At 38.8% G+C, this 19,849-nt stretch overlaps 1 protein-coding gene across 4 annotated transcripts in view; it reads right to left on the reverse strand.

Annotated features, from left to right (window-relative positions):
• Nucleotides 1-19,849, reverse strand: part of CDK6 (cyclin dependent kinase 6) — a 147,399-nt gene that overhangs the window by 118,986 nt on the left and 8,564 nt on the right. For all 4 annotated transcript variants that reach the window (XM_037382433.1, XM_037382430.1, XM_037382431.1 and 1 more), the window contains exon 2: nucleotides 19,209-19,690. In XM_037382433.1, coding sequence (XP_037238330.1) covers nucleotides 19,209-19,441 — 233 coding nt within the window. In that variant the 5' untranslated portion in view covers nucleotides 19,442-19,690. The remainder of the gene's footprint in view (nucleotides 1-19,208; nucleotides 19,691-19,849) is intronic.

Consider the following 19,849-nt stretch of genomic DNA (forward strand, 5'->3'; position numbering starts at 1 on the left):
TAAATCCCTGTATGCTGTTTAAACCCGTATGTACTATGATAGCTGGCGTTTGTGGTTCCTGGTTTGGCTTCTCTTACCCATGCCACGAGAACTCCACAACTTGGGGCCCTGCATGTGAGCTCCCTTCTGCACCTCAGTGTCCTTATCTGTACCACAGTCTCTCCTTCCAAACCTTTTAATTACCTTTAGGACTCAAGTTGATTCTTGAATATGGCCATACATCTCTGAAAAAGCTGTTCATACTTTATGCCAAAGAGCTGATCACAGTATTTGTTTTTCCCTAAATTCTGAAATGAACAAAACCGAACTGTTGCTCTCCCAGTCTTTACTTGGGGGACTAGAAAACAGCAATGGATATGAACAGTTCTTGTTACCTTACAAATGGAAACAGCAATTTAACACCAGATATTTTAACTATATGAAAACAACTTTTAAAAAATGTCTAAATCTGTTGAAACTATCTGTTTATGGATTCACTAGAACAGCTCAAAATTTCCTGATAGCGGACCAGACGTAACCACCCACTTCCAATGCAAGCATGGTGGTTAGGCAGCAAACGCAGTTGCCACATTCACCAATAGACCAAGTGAAAACCTAAAACGTGTCTTACATTTCATGTGTTGATTTCCACACACACTTCTCCTGCATGAAGTTAGAAGACATAAACCCAGATGTAATTCACAGTGCTTTTTGGCCACACTTGATATGGGGAACAACTTTTGATCAGGCTTTGATGCCAGATCTATTCCCAAGAAGCCCATGTGCCATGATGCCAGGGGCACCATTAACTTCAGACAACTGGAATTCCTCCATTCACTTCAGCAAAACCTGGAAGGGAGCACAGTGAACTCAACCAACCTCCCAGCAGCACCGTACCATGTCCTGTCACCACCACCCAACGTGCTACGAATCACCCCCCACCTGCCCAGAAGTAAATAGCACTCAGGTGATTTCCAAAAATCAAAAGACAAAGGTGATTGCTCACATGGGTAAGAAAAACAAACAGGATTTGGTCAGGTTTTGGGAGGCAGCCAGATTTACACACCTAAACATTGCACTCCTCTCTATAAACTACATACTAAAAGAAAAATTGACTGGCAGAGAGTAATATATAACTTTGTAAGAGAAAGAGAACAGGTAAGGGGTATTTCTTCTACAACCAAAGCATCAAAACTAAGGGAATAGAAAGGTAACACGAATTCAGCACATACAGAAGGCAGATTTAAGGCTTGCAAGAAAACTAACAGCTGTCTTTGGCCACCCATCACCAGGCAGCTCAAATGCCATCCATCCACACAACAGCCCAGCAGAGCTCCTGGAGCACCGAGTTCTCCTCTCAGCTACTGTGGAAGAGATATAACTCATGTAATGGAGCTGCTCAGGGGTTTGGTGGTTAGCCTGAACGGGTCGTATAGGCCTCCCTATATTGAAAGGAAAGAAGTAGGTTGGTTGCATCACTCGGAGGGGGGTGGTACTGTCTGTCCCTGCTTGTTACGGAAGACACCTAGATGACTAATGAAGACAAGGTGCTTGTATTTAAATGAATGTAGGAGAGATGACTCTCCCAGGAAGACTATAACTGAGCAATTTTACTTGGGGGGATTTCAGATTACGTTCAATTGATTTTTGAAGGTATTTAAAAATATTTCTTCTCATGAGGAACTTCAAACAAAATGAGAGAGAGTCAAAACAAAAGAAAAAAGACACTACAAATACCTCTGCCCTATTGACTGAAGCCCCACAGACCAGGATCAATCCTAAAAAGCTCTGCACACAAGAACCTTCACCTAAGCCTCACGAAGTCAGTACATGTATTTAACTGGCTTTGGCTCAGGTCCAGAATTTCCTTTAATTTGAAAGGGAGTTTCACCTGTGACAAACTTGCTGGATTGAGTTTAATATTCATGTTGTACAGAACAGAAACAAATGGGACTAATAAATCTTCAATAGAAATTTACAAGATTTTTCTGGCTTAATAAATTTAGCCAGGGGGCAATTGCTCTTAAACACTTGATACATAAAAAGAGATCCTTGTTTCCATTAGCATGCAAATTCCTTACACATTTCATCAGAATTTAAGATATTACATCTTACAAGTTTTTAAAAATGTGGACTTCATGGCCGCTTTTTTTCCCATTCACAGTCATTCCCATATGGCCATGCAAGCTCCTCGGCTACCATGTAATTTCTTCTACTAAGCTGTCTTTTTTTTTTTTTTTTTTATATATAAATTAATTCATAGCATGTGCAAAGGAAACTAAAAATGTCTATTTCTGTAGATTCTCAGATGCTTTCATTGTCCAGTTCTTCAGGTAGATGTCTAATACATGTTTCCTCCTTTTCCAGCCAGTTTACATGGCACTATGAGCCAGCCATTTAAAGATTAATGCACACGAAGTGAAGTATTCTACAGGCTGTACAGCCCTTTAAGTATTTCCTTTAAGCTCTTGCACACATATGTAAAAGAAAACAAATTAAATATTATTTGCAGAGCTTGGCGATGAAAATGAGGTGTTAGTAGCATTTCGAGCTGGCAATAAATTTTATTCGACTGTTTTACTACTTTGGGGCAAAGACAACTATTTCTTTTGGGGCATCTTTTAGCAGCATGAGATGAGGGTTTACCCTTCAATGCATGAATAGTTTTGAAATAAATTTAGCATTCTGTAAATTATAGTGCATGAGAGATGTAAATACATGACAAAACTGTGTTTTGGTTGTTTTGCAACGTCGTCTTCCACATTTCTGAAAGAAATGAGCAAACTCTAACAAATCTTGCAAACAAGGTCTGGCCCCTGGAGTGCCAAAACATCTTTAGATCTAGGCAAATGAAAACAAAGTACATCTATCCCAGTTCTGCAAGTAAAGGAGAGCATGCTCTGCGATGTTCAGGCAGCCAGTGTCAGCTCAGGCTGAGCTGAGGAAGATCTGAAGACAGCAGAGCGTAACGGCTGAGGCTCCGCCGCTCTAACATGGCTACGCGGCTTCCAGCTGGCTCAAAGCACCAGCAGCGCCAGTAGGCATCTGCCTGGGAACAAGGCAGGGCTGGCTCGCGCCTGCTTGCAAATGCTGCATGGACTTACAAAGCAGTGGACACAGATTACTTAAGATCATAGAGCAAGCTCATGTCAAAACTGTCGAGTCTTAATTTGTCAGGAATTATCACTTCAGGTCTGTCCTGCTCTTACACCACTCCCTAAGCTATCTGTTCTTTCTCACTTCAGAAAAATACTGGGTGAGGTGGAAATTGTTCTAACCCTTTCTAAGCTGTATATGACTTTTTATTAATATTAATGTAATTATTTTTATTTCCAGAATAAGTCAAGAGACATCGAGGGCTGAAGGAGTCGCTCCTCATTATTTTCTCTAATCCATCCCCAAACCCTCCAATCATCCCATTTACTGCTGTTCAGAGAAAACAGCACAGAAGCTTATACCCCAGCTGATGGTCTTGAGCCTTTGTACAGGTGACTAAACAGGCAACACTACACACCATACAGGGCCCACAGAACCAGCACTGTCTACAAAAGCCTTTTCTGCCTACGGCCAACTTGCCTATTCCAGTGACACGCTACTACTTTTTTTTCTCCCATTTCCATCTTTTCTCCATCTAACAGGAACAATTACCCCTCTTAGGGTTTTTTTCAGAGCTTCCATTTATCTTCTCTTTAAATATGTAGTCAAGGAAAAGCCAAAGTTTCACACTGTGAAAAGGTATGTAATCATCATACTGGACATGACTATATATGTGCAATTTTTATATGAATTTTCCTGCTTATTGCACCACAGGCTTTTAATTAAGGTGTCACTGGACTACCAATTGTATCAACTGCTATATCGTGTAACTTCTGTGTGGGTGTGGATGAACACTTACCAGTGACACTGGCCTAGAAAGACAAGTATTTTTTTGTTTCATCCACATGGCCAACATACATTGGAATAGCAGGAGTTAGAAAATAAAATAAGATTCAAAACTCAAGGAGACAAAAGTAATAAAATTGAATAGATACGGGGAACACATTAAGGAAATGCACGATCATAAGATAGTAAAGATATGGCCACATTAATTGCAAGGAGAAAAAAAGACATAAAACTGTCAAGATAAGTTAAGTGATTTAGGAACCAAGGTCTCATATGACAAAATAACCTAGGCATTTACGGTCATCAGTAAATTTGAGAATAACTTGTTGTCCAAAGTGGCACTTCTCGATGATTTTCCATTAGTATCCCAATGCTAAATCATAAGAATGTAATTGGAAGAAAAAAATGAGAGTAGTTATCTGCATTAATAAGCACCCACACAACAGACATTTATAAGGATGCTCAGGTATCACAGGCCACAAGATGCTTCCTACCATCCTGCACCAAATGCAGAGCTAGAGTGACAGCTACAGCCCTGGAGCTTTTCCTTAGAGCGCATTTTAGTTTGAGACCCTCACCATCACCCCAGGTCCCTCCAGCAGTAGGTTATTCGTGAAATAAAACTCCTAAGTTATTCCAGAAAGCTGACCTCTACCATTTTACACAGGATATTAAATAGACCCCAGCTGTCTCCACTTAGAAGCGACTTAGTTCACATGTTTTATAAAGGTCCGTTCAGCTGCTTTCTGAGTTATCACAGAATTGAAGTGACTTTCTGTGAAGAAAAAGTCAAAATTTCTGGTGATTTGCCTTACCTACTTTTCATGCAGGCATGTCTTGGTTTTCAAACATCGCAACTGGCATCTATATGTTCTGAAATAAGAATCTGTGTCTGGATTATGAAAATATTTGCCTGAGAACTAACTGTCTCAAATCCATTTGGAAGAAACATACACAGTAGAGCATTTTTTTTGCTAAATCCAGGAAGACACAGTAGTCTTCATGTCCATGAATGCCTCTGTACACAAAGCTCTATGGTATATGACTACTGGTCTAAGTGCAGTACAGTCCGTGTGATTTCACTCCAGAGGGCAGAAAAGTAACACAGATTTTCCAAAGCACAAGACACTCTTTCAGGCTTGTGAGAATTACAGTGATCAATATACTAGAAATACCATTATAATCACGTCCATTCAGAAAATTTTAGTTAAATTATTTCAAGAACGCAACAGTCTTTTTAAGAAAAGCCTCTATTTAAAAATTGGCAAGATGATATTGTGATATTTTTGTATAAAGGATGTGCTCTGGAATGAGTAAGTTCTGGAACTGAGTGAATAATGCAATTTAAAGATGGCAATTTCAAGCTTGAAAGAAGAAAGATCAAAGTGACATTAAATTTTACAAAATTTGAAAAATTTAAAAAAGGGTCAATATTAAAAGAAGACATACAATCCCAACATCTAAATATTCCCTATAGCCTTTAAAAAGATATATTTGTACTGCACACAGGAGAAAAAAAAGCCATCTGATTCAAAAATTAGTTCTGCTGCTTTTAAATATTGACATCCCCTGTTCAACTGCCTGCTGCAGTGGACTGTGCCCCCGTTGGGTTAAGCCATCAGATGTTTACTCTTTTGGATATTGCCTGGGCTTTTTGCCACTCACATCAGACTTCATAATTTTCATTTACTCTTTCCAGAATACATTTAATAAAATTTACTATTTTATTATACTTAGGAGTAAGATGGCATTTCAGTTCCAAGTTCCAACTTTCAATGTCATATAACTTTTTTAAAAACAATTAGCTTTTGGGATGTTTTTTTTCCTGGCTTGCCCTCATTTTCTTTCAATTTTTTCTTTTAACTTTAAAAAAGAAAATGGTTTAGGCATTTTTAAGGCACAGAATTTAAACTAATTGCAGTCCTACATGTCTAACAATCTTTATCCATGTTACAAAATCATAATTCTTAACTTCCTGGTACAAATGCAGTTAAACCTTGAAATTTTCATGTTTTTTCTTTTCCACATATGCACACACACATATGTAATATCCATATCCAAATGGCTTAATAAAGCAGTTTATTTGCTTTACTACAGTGATAGTGTCTTTGCAGTTCCATAATAAAAAAGCTGTTTTCAAGCTTCATTAACCAAGTTATAAAAGAACTGGCTCCAACAGACACTCAACATAAAAAATGATGGAGCAGAATCTGTTAGCATTATTGATTGACTTTAACTTTGCAGGCTATCACCAAGCAATGTGAGCTGACATGTTTTGAGATAAATCTTTACATTAAAACAAATAATTATTCCAAGAGATTTTCCAACTACTTGCAATTGTACAATCACGTAATTTGCTCGAAAGGAATGTGAGGCAATGAAACTATGTGTAGCATCAGAACGTTGTCAATAATGTGACAATTTGCCCCCTTAGTGGCAAATCCCATATGAGACCAGTATGGCAGAGTGAAGGGAAAGGAGAAAAATACACAAGAAAACTTTAAAAGGTGCCTTAGACCACTTGTAGGCTGCATGGCTGGCCATCTCCAACACACATCTTCAGTTACTCTTCCTCTTGTAAGAGATTAACAAGTTTTGACCAAAATGGCTTCTGCTGGAGCTAAAACTGGGTACCGGGTAACCAGGCAATGCCCACCCAGCTCCAGCTACACCCTGCTCCCTTTAGTACTCTAATGCCAAGTGCAAACTAGAAGCAGATTGCCTGAAGTCAGTACATTTCACAGAAACCCACACTCTGCTATTAGGAAAAGTACATAATTTTTGCCAAACTGATAAAAAAAGTGTCTTGTACAAACCCTTATCAACAATCCATATACTATAGGTTTTGGTAAAAAAAATGTAAGCTCCCCTTATGTCTTACTCAGTTACCTCCTCTGATTTCTCATAGTTTGAGTACCCTCTGATTTCAATACCAGCTTTTTGTCATCCTCCCCACCCGCAAATAATTTCCTATTTGCTTTTCTAACTTCTCTTATTGGCTGCACAAACTCCCTACTAGTGTTTCCACTTTCCACCTTCAAACTTGAACTGTACTGACTGGCCCTACCCTTGCCTAGCTGTAGCAGGCTACAGTTGGGTGTCCACCCGGCATCAGCCACCTCTGCTCTCTGCAGTCAGCAAGAGAGAGGTAGGTGCTCCTAGAAAGCAATTCATTCTGCTCCAGGTGTGTACCGAGGGTGAGTGGGATGAATTATTCTCCGAAAGCGCATCCTTTTTCTGCACTCACTATGGGGACACTCTAAATGACTAGGATGGAGTATACTTGTAATATTCACATGGTTGAGGTTAGATGTCTGTTCACAATTATCTTACATTCCTGTTTTATTGTTTTTATGCATGGCTATGTGTATGTCCTGTGCATCCATCACGATATACTGGAGCAGAGCCATAAAAGGGGTAGAGAAAGTCTGCTGTTTCCCTTTGACATCCTCCATCCCTCCTGAGAGTTTGAGGAACCAATACTTTAAACCGCCCTGCTACATCTAGTGCCCAGGAAGAGGCTAAGATCCAAAGCAGCAGCCAGGATTTCCAGTGACGGGGCAGAGCATCACACGAGGGAAAGGTATATGACCCAAGTGACCAAATGTGCTGCTACAAATCTCTATCTGAGTACCTACCATGTGTAATCTAAGCATTTGCATATCCTGCCTCTTGACTTGAATCTTTGATTACCTCCTGGTTCTTAATCTCTCTTTTCTAAAGCCTACTGTTACTACTTCTAGTTTGGGAACCATCCCTTTCCCCAAAATACCAGATTTAATTATTGCGGCCACTATGATTTGTGTCTTTACTATAAGAATTTCTTAAACCAGCTATTGAAGTTACTTCAGGCTACGTGGAGAGTGCTCTCTCGTCCCTGTACTCCAGGTACAGCTGCTTCACCAACCGACAGTGTCTGTAAAGTTCTGTCTTTAAACCTTGTCTGATTTGCCCACTTTATTATGAACAGTGGTTGAAATTGTCCCTTATTACTGTTCTAGTAAACTTAGTTGAATTTTCAGTTTCTTCCAGAATTATAGGCTTAACATCCTTTTTATTGACCTAGAGAATGGCAGATTTAAATTTGCTTTTTCTGACTTAAGCTTTGTTGTTGCAGAATGGTCTTGTCCACTCTCAACTTCAGGTTATGGGAAACCAAGCAGTCTTTGAAATATATTTTCTTATAGATATCACAATATCCTACCAGTTTTGGACATTCCAATATACTTAATAAAGTGCCTTCTAAGAAGACTCCCTCATCAGTGTTATTCACCTATCTGGGTTTTATCTATAGCCACAAATACCTTTCATTTTTAGTCAACTGGGTTATCTTCTGTGTAACTCCTAACTATTCTTGCTGTTGTACTGCCATGGTCTTCAGTTTCAGTCTCTTTTCTGTTTGCACTTTTTCACTACTGCATAAAGATTTGCTTTTGATATAACTGACATCTCTAAAAGATGTTTTAATCTGAAAAAATAAAAAGTAGTAAAACCTTCATGGTTTCTTAAGGGAGACAACATGAATAATAAGCAGCATAGAATTAAGTAATAGTATCTTTTTTTTTTTTTTAAATGATGTTACAAACGTAAAGGCAATGTGATGAATGTTTCCGTGCAATGAAGAGACACAGGTGCTCAGTTCTACAGAAGTACTAACTTGTCTGGGCCCTTCTGAGAATGCCAAATCTTTTAAGTTTAATGAGACATTTAATTCTGATTTTCAGACTACAGTCATTGATTCAAACCTGTCTGGATATGGGTAGTATTGCTTTGATCAAAACTTGTTGCTCAACGTCCTATAAAAAGCAGAGATGAACATTAAGGCACCAAATTGATTAGAGATGTCTGCGAGGAAACCACAAAGATCAGTGCGCAGGCCTATCTCCATTAACAATCTAGAAGGTTATCTAAGTATAAACAACACACTAATCAAAAGTGCAGATGCTGCTCAATCTCTATGTCATAAAGATCACAAACACAAAGTATGCTGTTAGATAAAATTAGCAAAACAAGATTCACCTACTTCCTAGTAGAGAAAAATAATACAGGTCACAAACCTTCATCATCCCAAAGAAACCTGGACATCAATGATAAACGTTCTAGTGCTGTGCTACTGAATAACAAGTTAGACATAAAGTTTCAATGCAGCTATAGAAGCACTTCCTCTCGGAGAAGGGAGATGTCCATAGGACTGAAACGACTGTGTCTGTGATGCAACCTGGTGTTTGGAAGTAAGCACAACATTGTACAAATTGCTCAGGTGACAACACAGAGAGATCAAATATTTCAGAGGATACGTACTAAGGTAGAGAGGTATTATTTGCATTGCTAAAAAGGGATGTAATTTGGAGGACTGACACGGTCAACAGAAACTCTGACGCCGTACCAGTGAAAAACCTCCTAACGAAAGAACTACTTTTCTACCCCAATTTGGTGAACTCAGTAGTTGCAGCATCTAAAATCTGAATGGTAAAGTCTCGAATGTGCATGTTTGATGGGCCACCTCTGCACAGTCTGCCTGTCCTAATGCCTTTTTGTTCATCTTAACATTAGGTTATTTATCAGTGTAACTCTATGGTCTTTAACTTCACCAGCGGAAACTCATGCCTTAAACTTACACCTGCATTCCTGGATTAGCTTGAAGATGTGGATGCAATTCCCCCATTACTAGCAAGTGTTAGGCTGCTCACACAGATGAACGCTTAACTGCATATTGGTTTTCAGAACACAATACAAGAATAACCAGAAGATCTTCCTTCAACTGTAATCTTCTGGTTAAAATATTGTATATAAGATGATCCACTACTGGAAATTCAGAGCACTTAAAGATCAGAACCGTCTTTTCTGAAGAATACCATCTGACTATAATTTGTTGAAGGGCTGTTATTATAAGACACACTGACATTCTAGACAGCCACAAGGGTTTTTCTAGGAAAATGATTTGATCACCAGTGAGGGCAAATGAAAAGCAAAAATCACATATAATACACAATACTTAAATCTGAAGAAGATATTTTCATCTTTAATATGCAACATAAAAAAAGTTATGATATATTTATGTGATGAGGAAAGAGGTAAAAAGTCAAAGCTAGGAGAGTGACGGGCTGTGGGAATCTTACTAAGACTTACTGAAAAGGATACAATTTTAACATGAATAGAATGTATCTATGAGAAACCCACTAGATTTCTGTTTGTATGTTGGATTTTATTACAACTTTATTCAAAATGCTGTTGCTAGGGATGTCTAAGTTTGTTGTAAATGAAAGACTTTCATATCCTGTATCTGCTTTTAATATAATGGGTTTTTTTTCCTAAAACATATGATTGTGTATTTCTATGTATTAAGTTTGCAATTTTTTGTAGAAACACTCACAAGGAGTCAAATTCCTTGTCATAATGAATGAAAGTTAAATTTGACATTCAATGGCTTCACAGCCCTCCCTTTTTATGGGGAAGGAGCACAGTGGGCAAAGTCCTCTAAGGTTGTTTCAGTCCGGCGGTAGCTCTGTATCCAGACGAGTCCTCCCCCAAACATCTAAGCACAGTCAGTACATTCCCAACTCCTACTGCCAAGTTAAAATGAAAACGGTCTTAGTTCAGAAATGATTGAGGTGGTTTGCTCTAATCAAATTAAACCAGCCAAATGTTCTTTTCAAAGGTAACTGTCTACTCTGCAGCTGTATGCAAAATACCACATCAAATGTGAAAAAAAAAAAAAAAAAAAGAAAAAGAAAAAGAAAAAAAAAAAGTGATAGAATTCTATCCTTACAGTACAGCCCTGGCTCCACAGATGAAGAGAAACAAAAGCACCAGCACAGCTAGGAATTACATTCACAGAAAGCTCCTAGAAATATGCTAACTTAAGAAACAGTGAACAAAGTACTGAAATTTCCGGTTTAAAATTAATTGATTTTAGGGAGAAGGGAATTCTCAGACATTGTTAAACAGCAACAGACACCTTCAGTTATTTATCATAGTGACCACACTTCAAATAGATATTAAAAGACTAGCCAAAGCTTCACACAAAAGAGAGGGAAAAAAAAAAATCACATAGGCTTTTCTATTCTATTTCTCACTTCCTTTCTTTGTCTCTATCAAAATATGTAACATTCTGCACTGATTGATGCTGCAAAAGTCCAAACTCAACAGGTTTCATTTAAACTCAGCACAATTTGTCTGCACTAGAACTGAGTTTTCAATCATTAAAATGGGAAATTCCTGCAAAGATGAATTCATATGCAAGTAATTTGTTTTCTTTTACTAAGAAAAGATCAGTCACCTGTTAATGATAATCCAGAGTGTTAACCAGCCAGTGTTAGTATAAATGCTTTTAAAACAGTATGGAAGTTATTGTTAAGTTTATAAATTGTTTGCTGGGTATGTCATGGCAAATCTACCCTCGGGCAACTCTTACCATTATCAGCAAATTGTCACATTCCAGTACACTCTGTATTTAGGTATCCAAAATCATCACCTGGTCCTTAAAATTATGTGGGATGTTTCTTAGGCTAGAGACCTATCTTCTTCTAAAACCCTAAAATGACACCTAAAGCATCATATGGAAGAGTTTGTTACTACCCATATAAAATATTCTTGGTTCCGTCTAAAGACGGATCCTAATGCTGTTAGGATTCTACGGCCTGATTTTAAAAGGATTATTTAGCGGGATATTTCCTTGTGAACTTATTCTAAGGATAGGACAAATTAGATTTTCAAAGTCTAAAGGTAAATAAATAAATAGGAAAATCAATACAGTAACTTGGATGCAGATAGTATTTTGAAACAGTTTGGAAATAAACGGTCACATTTCCACTCTCTGATGATTATCTCATCAAAAGCTTCCCAAATGGAAAATGTCAAAGTACATGATGGAAAAAAACACTCCTTGGAAAATTCTAAAGTGGTTTGTTTATTAAATGCAACTGCTTTGTAATTTAAAGGTATAGCTGGTAAATAATCATACATGCGTAATCTAAAATATTTTTCAGAATATAAAAAAAATATATGAAGAGCTGCTATAGGAGGGGAAATTTCCTCTCTTCTGAATGAAAAACACAGCTTATTTATATATGTATATGGGCACAGTTATCTTTCAATAATTTGTTAGCTCATTAAGAATCAACTTGTTCAGCAAAAACTGGAAAACAACTGGATTTCATACAAAGAGTAAAACCAAAATGCTTTATATACAACTGCGAAGTTTTGGAATGGACAGCAACTTCTATTTTATTTAGGGCTATGAAACTATAGAATAATTTTAAAACTTAAGACCTAAATTAAGTCAACTAAGAATTACTACAAAGACAAAACCCACCCTTGATGCCAAATTCACATTACTGCTGTATCATAACTATATAGTTATATTATTTATTCTGCATGATTTATTTTAACTTTTAATAGAAAACTGCTCTAGAAATAAGGCTTCAGTAATGTAATACATGAATATGAACCCATATCTGTGATTCATATTCTTATGTATATTGTCCCTGAACTCTGTTCAGAAAAGCATTTAAAAATTCAGTGCATACATAATATCATAGCTATTTCTATTTGATAATGCACTTACATTTGTGCTAAACTTCAAACAATGACTTAAATCCCACCGAGTGTACCTGTACTACTCACTCGGTGCTTTGCTAAGTCACAGCCTCCAGCTTACTCTCATTCAAACACCTGCAAAGCGAGCCCTTCCCTTCTCCCTGCTCTGTTCCACACTTCAGCTGGCAGTAGGTACCAGGAAGCAAACTGGAAAGTCCCAGTTAATCTACCCTGGCCCCTGTCTGCCGGAGTGGACCATCCACTCTCCTGTCCTTTTTTTTTTTTCAAGGCTCAGTTTTGAATCCTGGGCTCCATTAACCCAGGAGATGCTGATGCTTTGCCTGGCAGTCACAGGCTGTCACCAGCAATCGTGGCGAAATGAGTCGGTTTTCCATTCTGGGCAGGACCCAGCAAGACTAGATCTCGCCAAGAAGAGCGTAGACACAACCATCCACAGATTTGAAGAAGAAAGGGAGCACTGGACATAATAAAAAATGACTAACATTTACTCACACAAAGACTGGAAACATGTTTTTTGTAAAAAGCTTAGATTTAGAATAAGATAAAATATTTTTTGAAGAAAGCTTGTACTCCCTCCAGAAACTGAATTTCCTAAGGCTCAGAAGGCTATTCCATATTCAACCCTTCCTTCCTGACATGCTCTTATCTTGCCCTGTTTCTGTTAGACCATGTATTCAAACTAAATCATCACAACCATTATTAATAAACAATTCATATGGACAGGAGGAATACCATTTATTTGCCCTGTATACATACTTATTCTGTGAGCTGTAGGGTTGCAGGCTGATGACGACAGGCCAGCATTTATTTGCAGTCACTTCACAATGTCCTCTGCCAACTTAACAAACTTCTCCAAACCCTACCTACTACCAAACCCTGTTCGGTGTCAGCCACATCATTCCCCTTTGCCCTCTTGCCAACAGAGAAGTCGTATTTCCAGGTAGGCCATCCTTTCGTCCCCAAGACCTTTGCAGTGTCCCTCCTTGTAGTGGCCTGTCAGTGCAAGAACCATCTTCCTTCCCCCTGACCACCGCCACTCTCCAGTCTGGAAATGCCCTTCTGCCAAGGCACCTTCACATCTGCCTTGAAGACCATCCTGTTTGTGTTAAATTGAAACTGACTCTGAAGCTCATTCAGTTTTTCCTTCTCATTTACTCATCCACCTCTGCTACCTCAGTTGACTCATCTGCCACATGAATTTATTTAACCTTGGCAAGTTTCACGTTCAGTTTCTTCTGCTTCACTCCATCCCTGCATCTTATTTCACTCTTTCTATGTGCACAGCAATTCCTATACCTTGCAATGTAGAGGTAACCATTTCTTTCTCTCCAGGTCCTGCCAGACGCCATGAGTGGTGCTACACAAAAACAAATGGTATCACACAACTCAGCACACTGGTGATCTACAAGAATGATGTCATGCACTAGAAGTTTAACATTAGGTTGGCAGAACAAGGGAGTAAGCAAGGAAGCAGAATTCACTGGAGACAAACACACCCTAAAATAGAAATGTTTCACTTGATGGGATGCAACATCTCAATGACTTTGAGGAGATCATCCTTTAAACTTATTATTGGTACAGTAACAAAGCCAGCAGCCAATATCAGCATTACCACAAACTGGAAAGAGAAACAAAATTAGCTACTGCGTTTTGAAATTCTTTTTGCTCTGTGTGTTCCCATATAATTTCAGTCTAACAAACAGAACAAAGCAAACCAACTCCAAGTTCAAATTGCCTTGGAAAAGGTTAGCGAGGTATTGATGAGCTGCCACAAATATGTTCTGAATGCTCTCTCTATCAAGTTAGACAGGGAATTTTATGACACTTTTACAAAGAGACACCTTTTAAGTATAATGCAATTTTAAGCACCAAGCCATTATGCACCTCTGGGAGCTTTGAGCAGCATCAAGTGCTAGCCTTTATGTCAGGGCACATGGGGGGGGGGGAGTCACAGCCTCCTCCCCCCACACTCAGGTTGCCCTGCCAAGGGAATCAGTTGATGGGCTCCATCAGGTACTTAAGCGCAAACCAAGAGATAACGGCATGGACCACTGAACTGCAAAAGCAGGGAAAAAGCAACGTGACAGTATTGCTGTACCACAGAGGGCAGTTTACAGTGGCATTTATATTTCAATCAATATAAAACAACATAAACCTTTGAACACAGCATAACTGTGCAAATACTCCAGACTGCTGGGTTTCCCTCACACTGATCTCTACACCAAAAACCTGAGGAACAGAGTCACGCTTCCAGCCAGGTGGATCATTCTGTTGAACCCAAATCCAATTACCAGCTGCATCTATTCTGCAAGTTAACTGAAGGACAGAACTAAGATTTTTAATTCCTTATTATATGATAATAATTACTTTGAATGGCAAGATTTCTGACACTCATATTTGAATTAACAATCCAGATTAGATTATATTCTAAGAGATTATATTCAATATGATTTTGGTTATTTTAAAATGGAAGACTTACTAACCCATAAAATACTAAAAGATTTGTATTTTTCAGATAACTATGAGCCAGATAGCAAAAATATACAGCTTTGTAGGTTTGTTCTATTTGCTTAAGGTTTAACAGTATAAAATCTATTAAATATATATTTGCTAAAAAATTACAGTATTCTGTCTTTTATATCACCTTCCCAGAGTGCAAATTTATAGTTTGATGGATGATTAACATTAGGGGAAAATTATTCATCTGATTACCAGCAGGAGAGAGATAAAATGAACAGAATATATTGCTGAATTTAGCATTATAATCACAAGAAGAATCTTTACAGATATATTGCAGCAGGGAATACTTCCAGTTTTACACACAGGAATTTCCTGAATCTAATATGTCATTTATTCCTGGCAAAGTCTGTCCTTTGTCTACATATATTTCATTTTTCCCAAACAGAACAGCACTAAGCTACATAAGTGCTGGACCAACTTTTGCCAAATTTAACTACTGTGTATACTAAAGCTTTAGTAAAGCATTACATCTTCTTACCTGAAAGATGAGCTAGAGGAGAACCTTCATCATCCTACCAGTTACAAAGAACATTTCAAAGCCTATATCATACCTCATTTCAGAGCAATTCACAGTAAGATTTACTCTTGAAGACTCTATTTTTGACTTCGTTTTGTGAAGATAAATAGAACAGAGTAAGACGTCCTGATGGAGGGGAAATCTATACAAGGGCAAATGTGAACAGGAGATCATTTTAAGCACACAGAAATAATTATTTTAACTGTATTCTTCCCACACCTTTCTGTATACTATTTTTGACAGTCTTACAAAATTTTAGGTCAGTCCTCCAGGCCTTATTTCCATCGCACCCCAGAGACTTCCACTACCATCGCTTTTCTGACCAAGATTAGACTGCCTTTTGCTTCTTATCTTGCACCTTGTTTTGCTTTATTCTGCAGTGGTTTTATCTAACTTCACTATCTACCATTGTAAAAGCAACTGTGTTGTCAAAAATGCATCTCTTCATTGTATGAATATGGAATCGATAGACTTGGAGAGAACGACCACAAAACAAAGCTCTCCTAATCAGCAAGCAGTAGTATGGAAAAATACTCCGATCAAAATTATTCTATGCTATTTAGACATTTCTACTTTATGGACAAAATTCTCTTCCATCCCTAATGCCAAGCACTGGAAATCAATTTTGGCTCCAAGCATCTATCAGGATTTTAGAGGAAGGGCATCTACAACCACTAGGACAAACCTGGGCTGCAGCTGCAATGCTGGCCCGGCATCCTGGCTCCATGACCAACAAAGCCATGGAGCTCTACCTCTGCCTAGCAAGTGCTGGGTCTTTTCCTTACCAAACTATTCATGTTCAGCACCACTTCATGAAGACGGAGAAGCCCTGGAGTGCTGAGCTCCTCACTGTAACATCTGGAGATGCCCAGACCTACCATCTGAGATCATGACATTCAGCACAAATCCATGTGGCCTGTGATTTCTGCCATTGCAGTCAGCTGAGGCCAGAGCACCACAGACGACCCAGGGAGTGTGCGGCTCATCTGTTTGAAGTGTGTCTAAATTTTGACTCATAGAATGACTCTCGGTCTGCACTGAGAGACTCAGGCCATTACTCAGAGGTAACAGACTCAATATTATTTGCAGTTCTCACTTTTTTCTCTCAGGCTAGTTGCCTGTAATATTCAGAAAAAAGCTAGACATCCCCTCAAATAAAAATACCCCCCCCGATTTCAAATATTTGTGTTGTTACTCCAGTACTCTGAAAATGATGTACATTTTGATCCAGTATGTAGATGATGAATTTGACATTATTTTTATTTAGTAGCCTGGCCATGATACCAGTTTCCAGAATGCATGCCCAAACAATGAACATTTTTGTGAGCATAATATGTTCAATAATTAAGTACAGCTAGGTCAGCTGCTTAAAACTGTAGATCTTCTTTTACAGTACTTCCTTTTCTGAGTATATTTACATAATACAAAAATAGACCTTTAATTTCAATAAATTACAAAATACGGTAGAAGATTTTGTAACGGAACTGTGGCATTTAAATATTTTCAAATAATCTTTGATTATAAGGTTATGATTTCAGTCACTCCAAAGTGCTACTTACAGCTTCATCTGCATTAAAAACATGCACAAAAGTGGCGAGTTTTTAAATAACATCCCTCACATTTTAGAAAAGATAATGGTTGAAATTGCTTCTTACGTTCCCCTGCCTTTTTGTGGAAAAAGGTGAGCAGCCGAGGTCCCAAGCATCCTGATAAATCACAGACTAAACCCTTGCATCCGAAATTCTGCTTATGGCAAAAGGTACAGGCTTCATAACACAACTATGAGGACCTGGAACACACTTCAGAGATTTTTGTGTTGAAACTACATTGCTGTATTGCTGGTTGAAATAGTTACTGCTTGCAGAAAATGAATTTTCATTCAAACTTGTAAAAATATTTTAAGCTTCAATGTATTTATGCAATGCTATGTTGAGCTTGTACTGCACTTAAACCCAAACAAAACAAGCCTACAGCTGCACAGTCGTTTCATCAAATAGCTCTTTGGAAACCAAGAGTTTTATTTTCATGATTTTGCTGAATTCAGGATTAGAAAGCTCTCAAAAAAAATCTTCTATTTTATACAGAAACATCTCAATGGCAGAAAAATTCCTAAATATTATGTTGAATTATTCTCAAACAAGGTTTACAGTTTTCAAATACGCAAATGACTAAACCTGGACAACTAAATCCTCATTTACTCTCATAAATTATTGGGATGGATTTCAGAGATTTTGAGAACTCTCAGCTATCCCTCTACTGCCAAGGAAGGACTTTGTGTGCAGTCCTCTGTAAACCAAGCCACTCGATTCAGCGATCAACATGCTGTCCACATGAAATGCCCCCACTTCTAAAATTTATTGACTAAGCCTCTGGCATTACTAGGTGCCAGTCAAAATAATGGTTGTTAATCGAATTGTGGATTTGCTTGATTAGCAATGGAAAACTGTGAGCTGCAGCCTGTATCCCATTGCTCACTGCAGTGAGACTGATGGCGTGCACTCCACTATCAGTATTTCAGAATACACATGCTTCGCCTATTCAGTTTAGACAGAAATATAAATGCACTTCGCTGCCTTGAGATGAACAAAAAAGAATTAAACTCTAGCTATTCACTTTTCTAGTTTAAATATTATTCTCTTGTCTCCACCTTCCCTCTCGCACCCACTGTAAATCCCCTCACCTCAGACCCTAAGACAGGAGGATCACAGCTACAAGATGTTTTGATGGTCACCTCTAACTTAAACAATCTACTTATCTAGGACTTAAAGAGTCTTGGTGTTAGTGAAGTATAAAATACTTTCGTCTTGCTATGCGTGTACAATAACATAAATAAGAGGAAATATCCTTGTTAATACAGCACCATCAGCACAATGCTGACCAGTTTTGAATCATTGCATACTTGGGTATCTGCAAAGTGAAGCTTACTTCTGAAAGTTCATAATATTAATTAAAGGCGCTCACAGGCTGCTGGAGGTTTCCACCTACAGAAAAATGTAAGAGGTTACGGTAGGGCCAGCCTTACCATCGAGAGAATCTGTTCAAGAACGCAGGTTATTTATCCAGGATTTATGCTACCGACATGAGAGAAAGGACATCCTGGGGCCATTGCCACCATTGTGCAAGCAAGGCCTGATGTCTGTACTGTTGCATTCTTGGTAGTACAATCATCAGTACGTGGTGAAATTAGCACCAGTCAAACAGTATTCAACCATAAGTTCACCTGCAAAGCTTGAAGTTTTAAGCTGTTACTTCTCTTTAATACAGTAATCTACAACTCTATAAAAGCATCTAGAAAGGTAGAACGTACATTCTGCTACCACTTTCTTCTTTGCCATGTTGATAATGAATAGGGCTATATAGAGAATAAAAATCAGCTACAGCTGGCAGAACTAATACTTGAGACAAAACCAGGGAGACTTTTTTTTTTCATTCTCTCTTATGCCTGAGGAAATAGTGTATATATGGCTCCTTGCCCATCCACTCAAACACTTAAGTCACACACCTATGCCTCTGGAGATGGGTGTTTGTGTGTGTGGGAGGCAATGCACAGGGATGAGGTGAGGTCTGGCAGGCAGCGCCGTGGCCTGCTGAAACCTCAAACCTCACTTCATGTACGCAGTTCAGCGCTCACTTCATGCACAAACCCAAACTAGTGTCCAGTCCATTTATGTACCCAAACTCTCGCTCGCCCCATTTATGTACTAACACCAGGCCCCCACTGACCGGGATGCCACCTGCCCCATTTCCTCACCTGACCACGTTGGGGTGCTCGAACGTCTCCAGGTGCCTCAAAACTGCCACCTCTCGGATAGTGGACAGCGGCATCCCCTCTTCACTGGTCTGCACCCGTACTCGCTTCAGCGCAACAAAGCGACCTCCATTCTTCAGGTCTCGGGCTTTGAACACCTTCCCGTAGGCTCCTTCCCCGATCTCAGCCACACATTCATACTGCTGGTCAGCCAGGTTTGTGCTGTCCTTATCCATGCTGGCGCTGCTCCTCTTCCTCCTGGGCTCCAAGGGCTTCGGGGTGGCTCTTGGTCTCGCTTGCTTTCTGAAAACTAGTACTTCGCTTGTGTCGCAGATAGGCCACACACTTGGTACCTCTGCCAGAGGGGCAGTAGGAAGCTCTTGCCCTCCTGTTCTCGTTCCCCTTCTGTACAAGCCTCAATCGGTCTCCTCCTTTGGCCACCAGGAATTATCATACAGTCTTTGAAAGCATTGTCTGTGTAAGATCTGGAGGACAAACCAAGCAAGAAAAGTGAGTTTAGTTCACTTCATTACTTTCCATTGTTCAAAACCTGAGAAAATTAAGCTAATATAGTAGGTAGCTATAAGCAAAGAAAAAACGTGATGCAAAGGATGATGTGGACCACCAGGGTGACACATGTACTG

Source organism: Falco rusticolus, chromosome 4 (assembly GCF_015220075.1).
Source record: "Falco rusticolus isolate bFalRus1 chromosome 4, bFalRus1.pri, whole genome shotgun sequence".
Taxonomy (NCBI): Eukaryota; Metazoa; Chordata; class Aves; order Falconiformes; family Falconidae; genus Falco; species Falco rusticolus.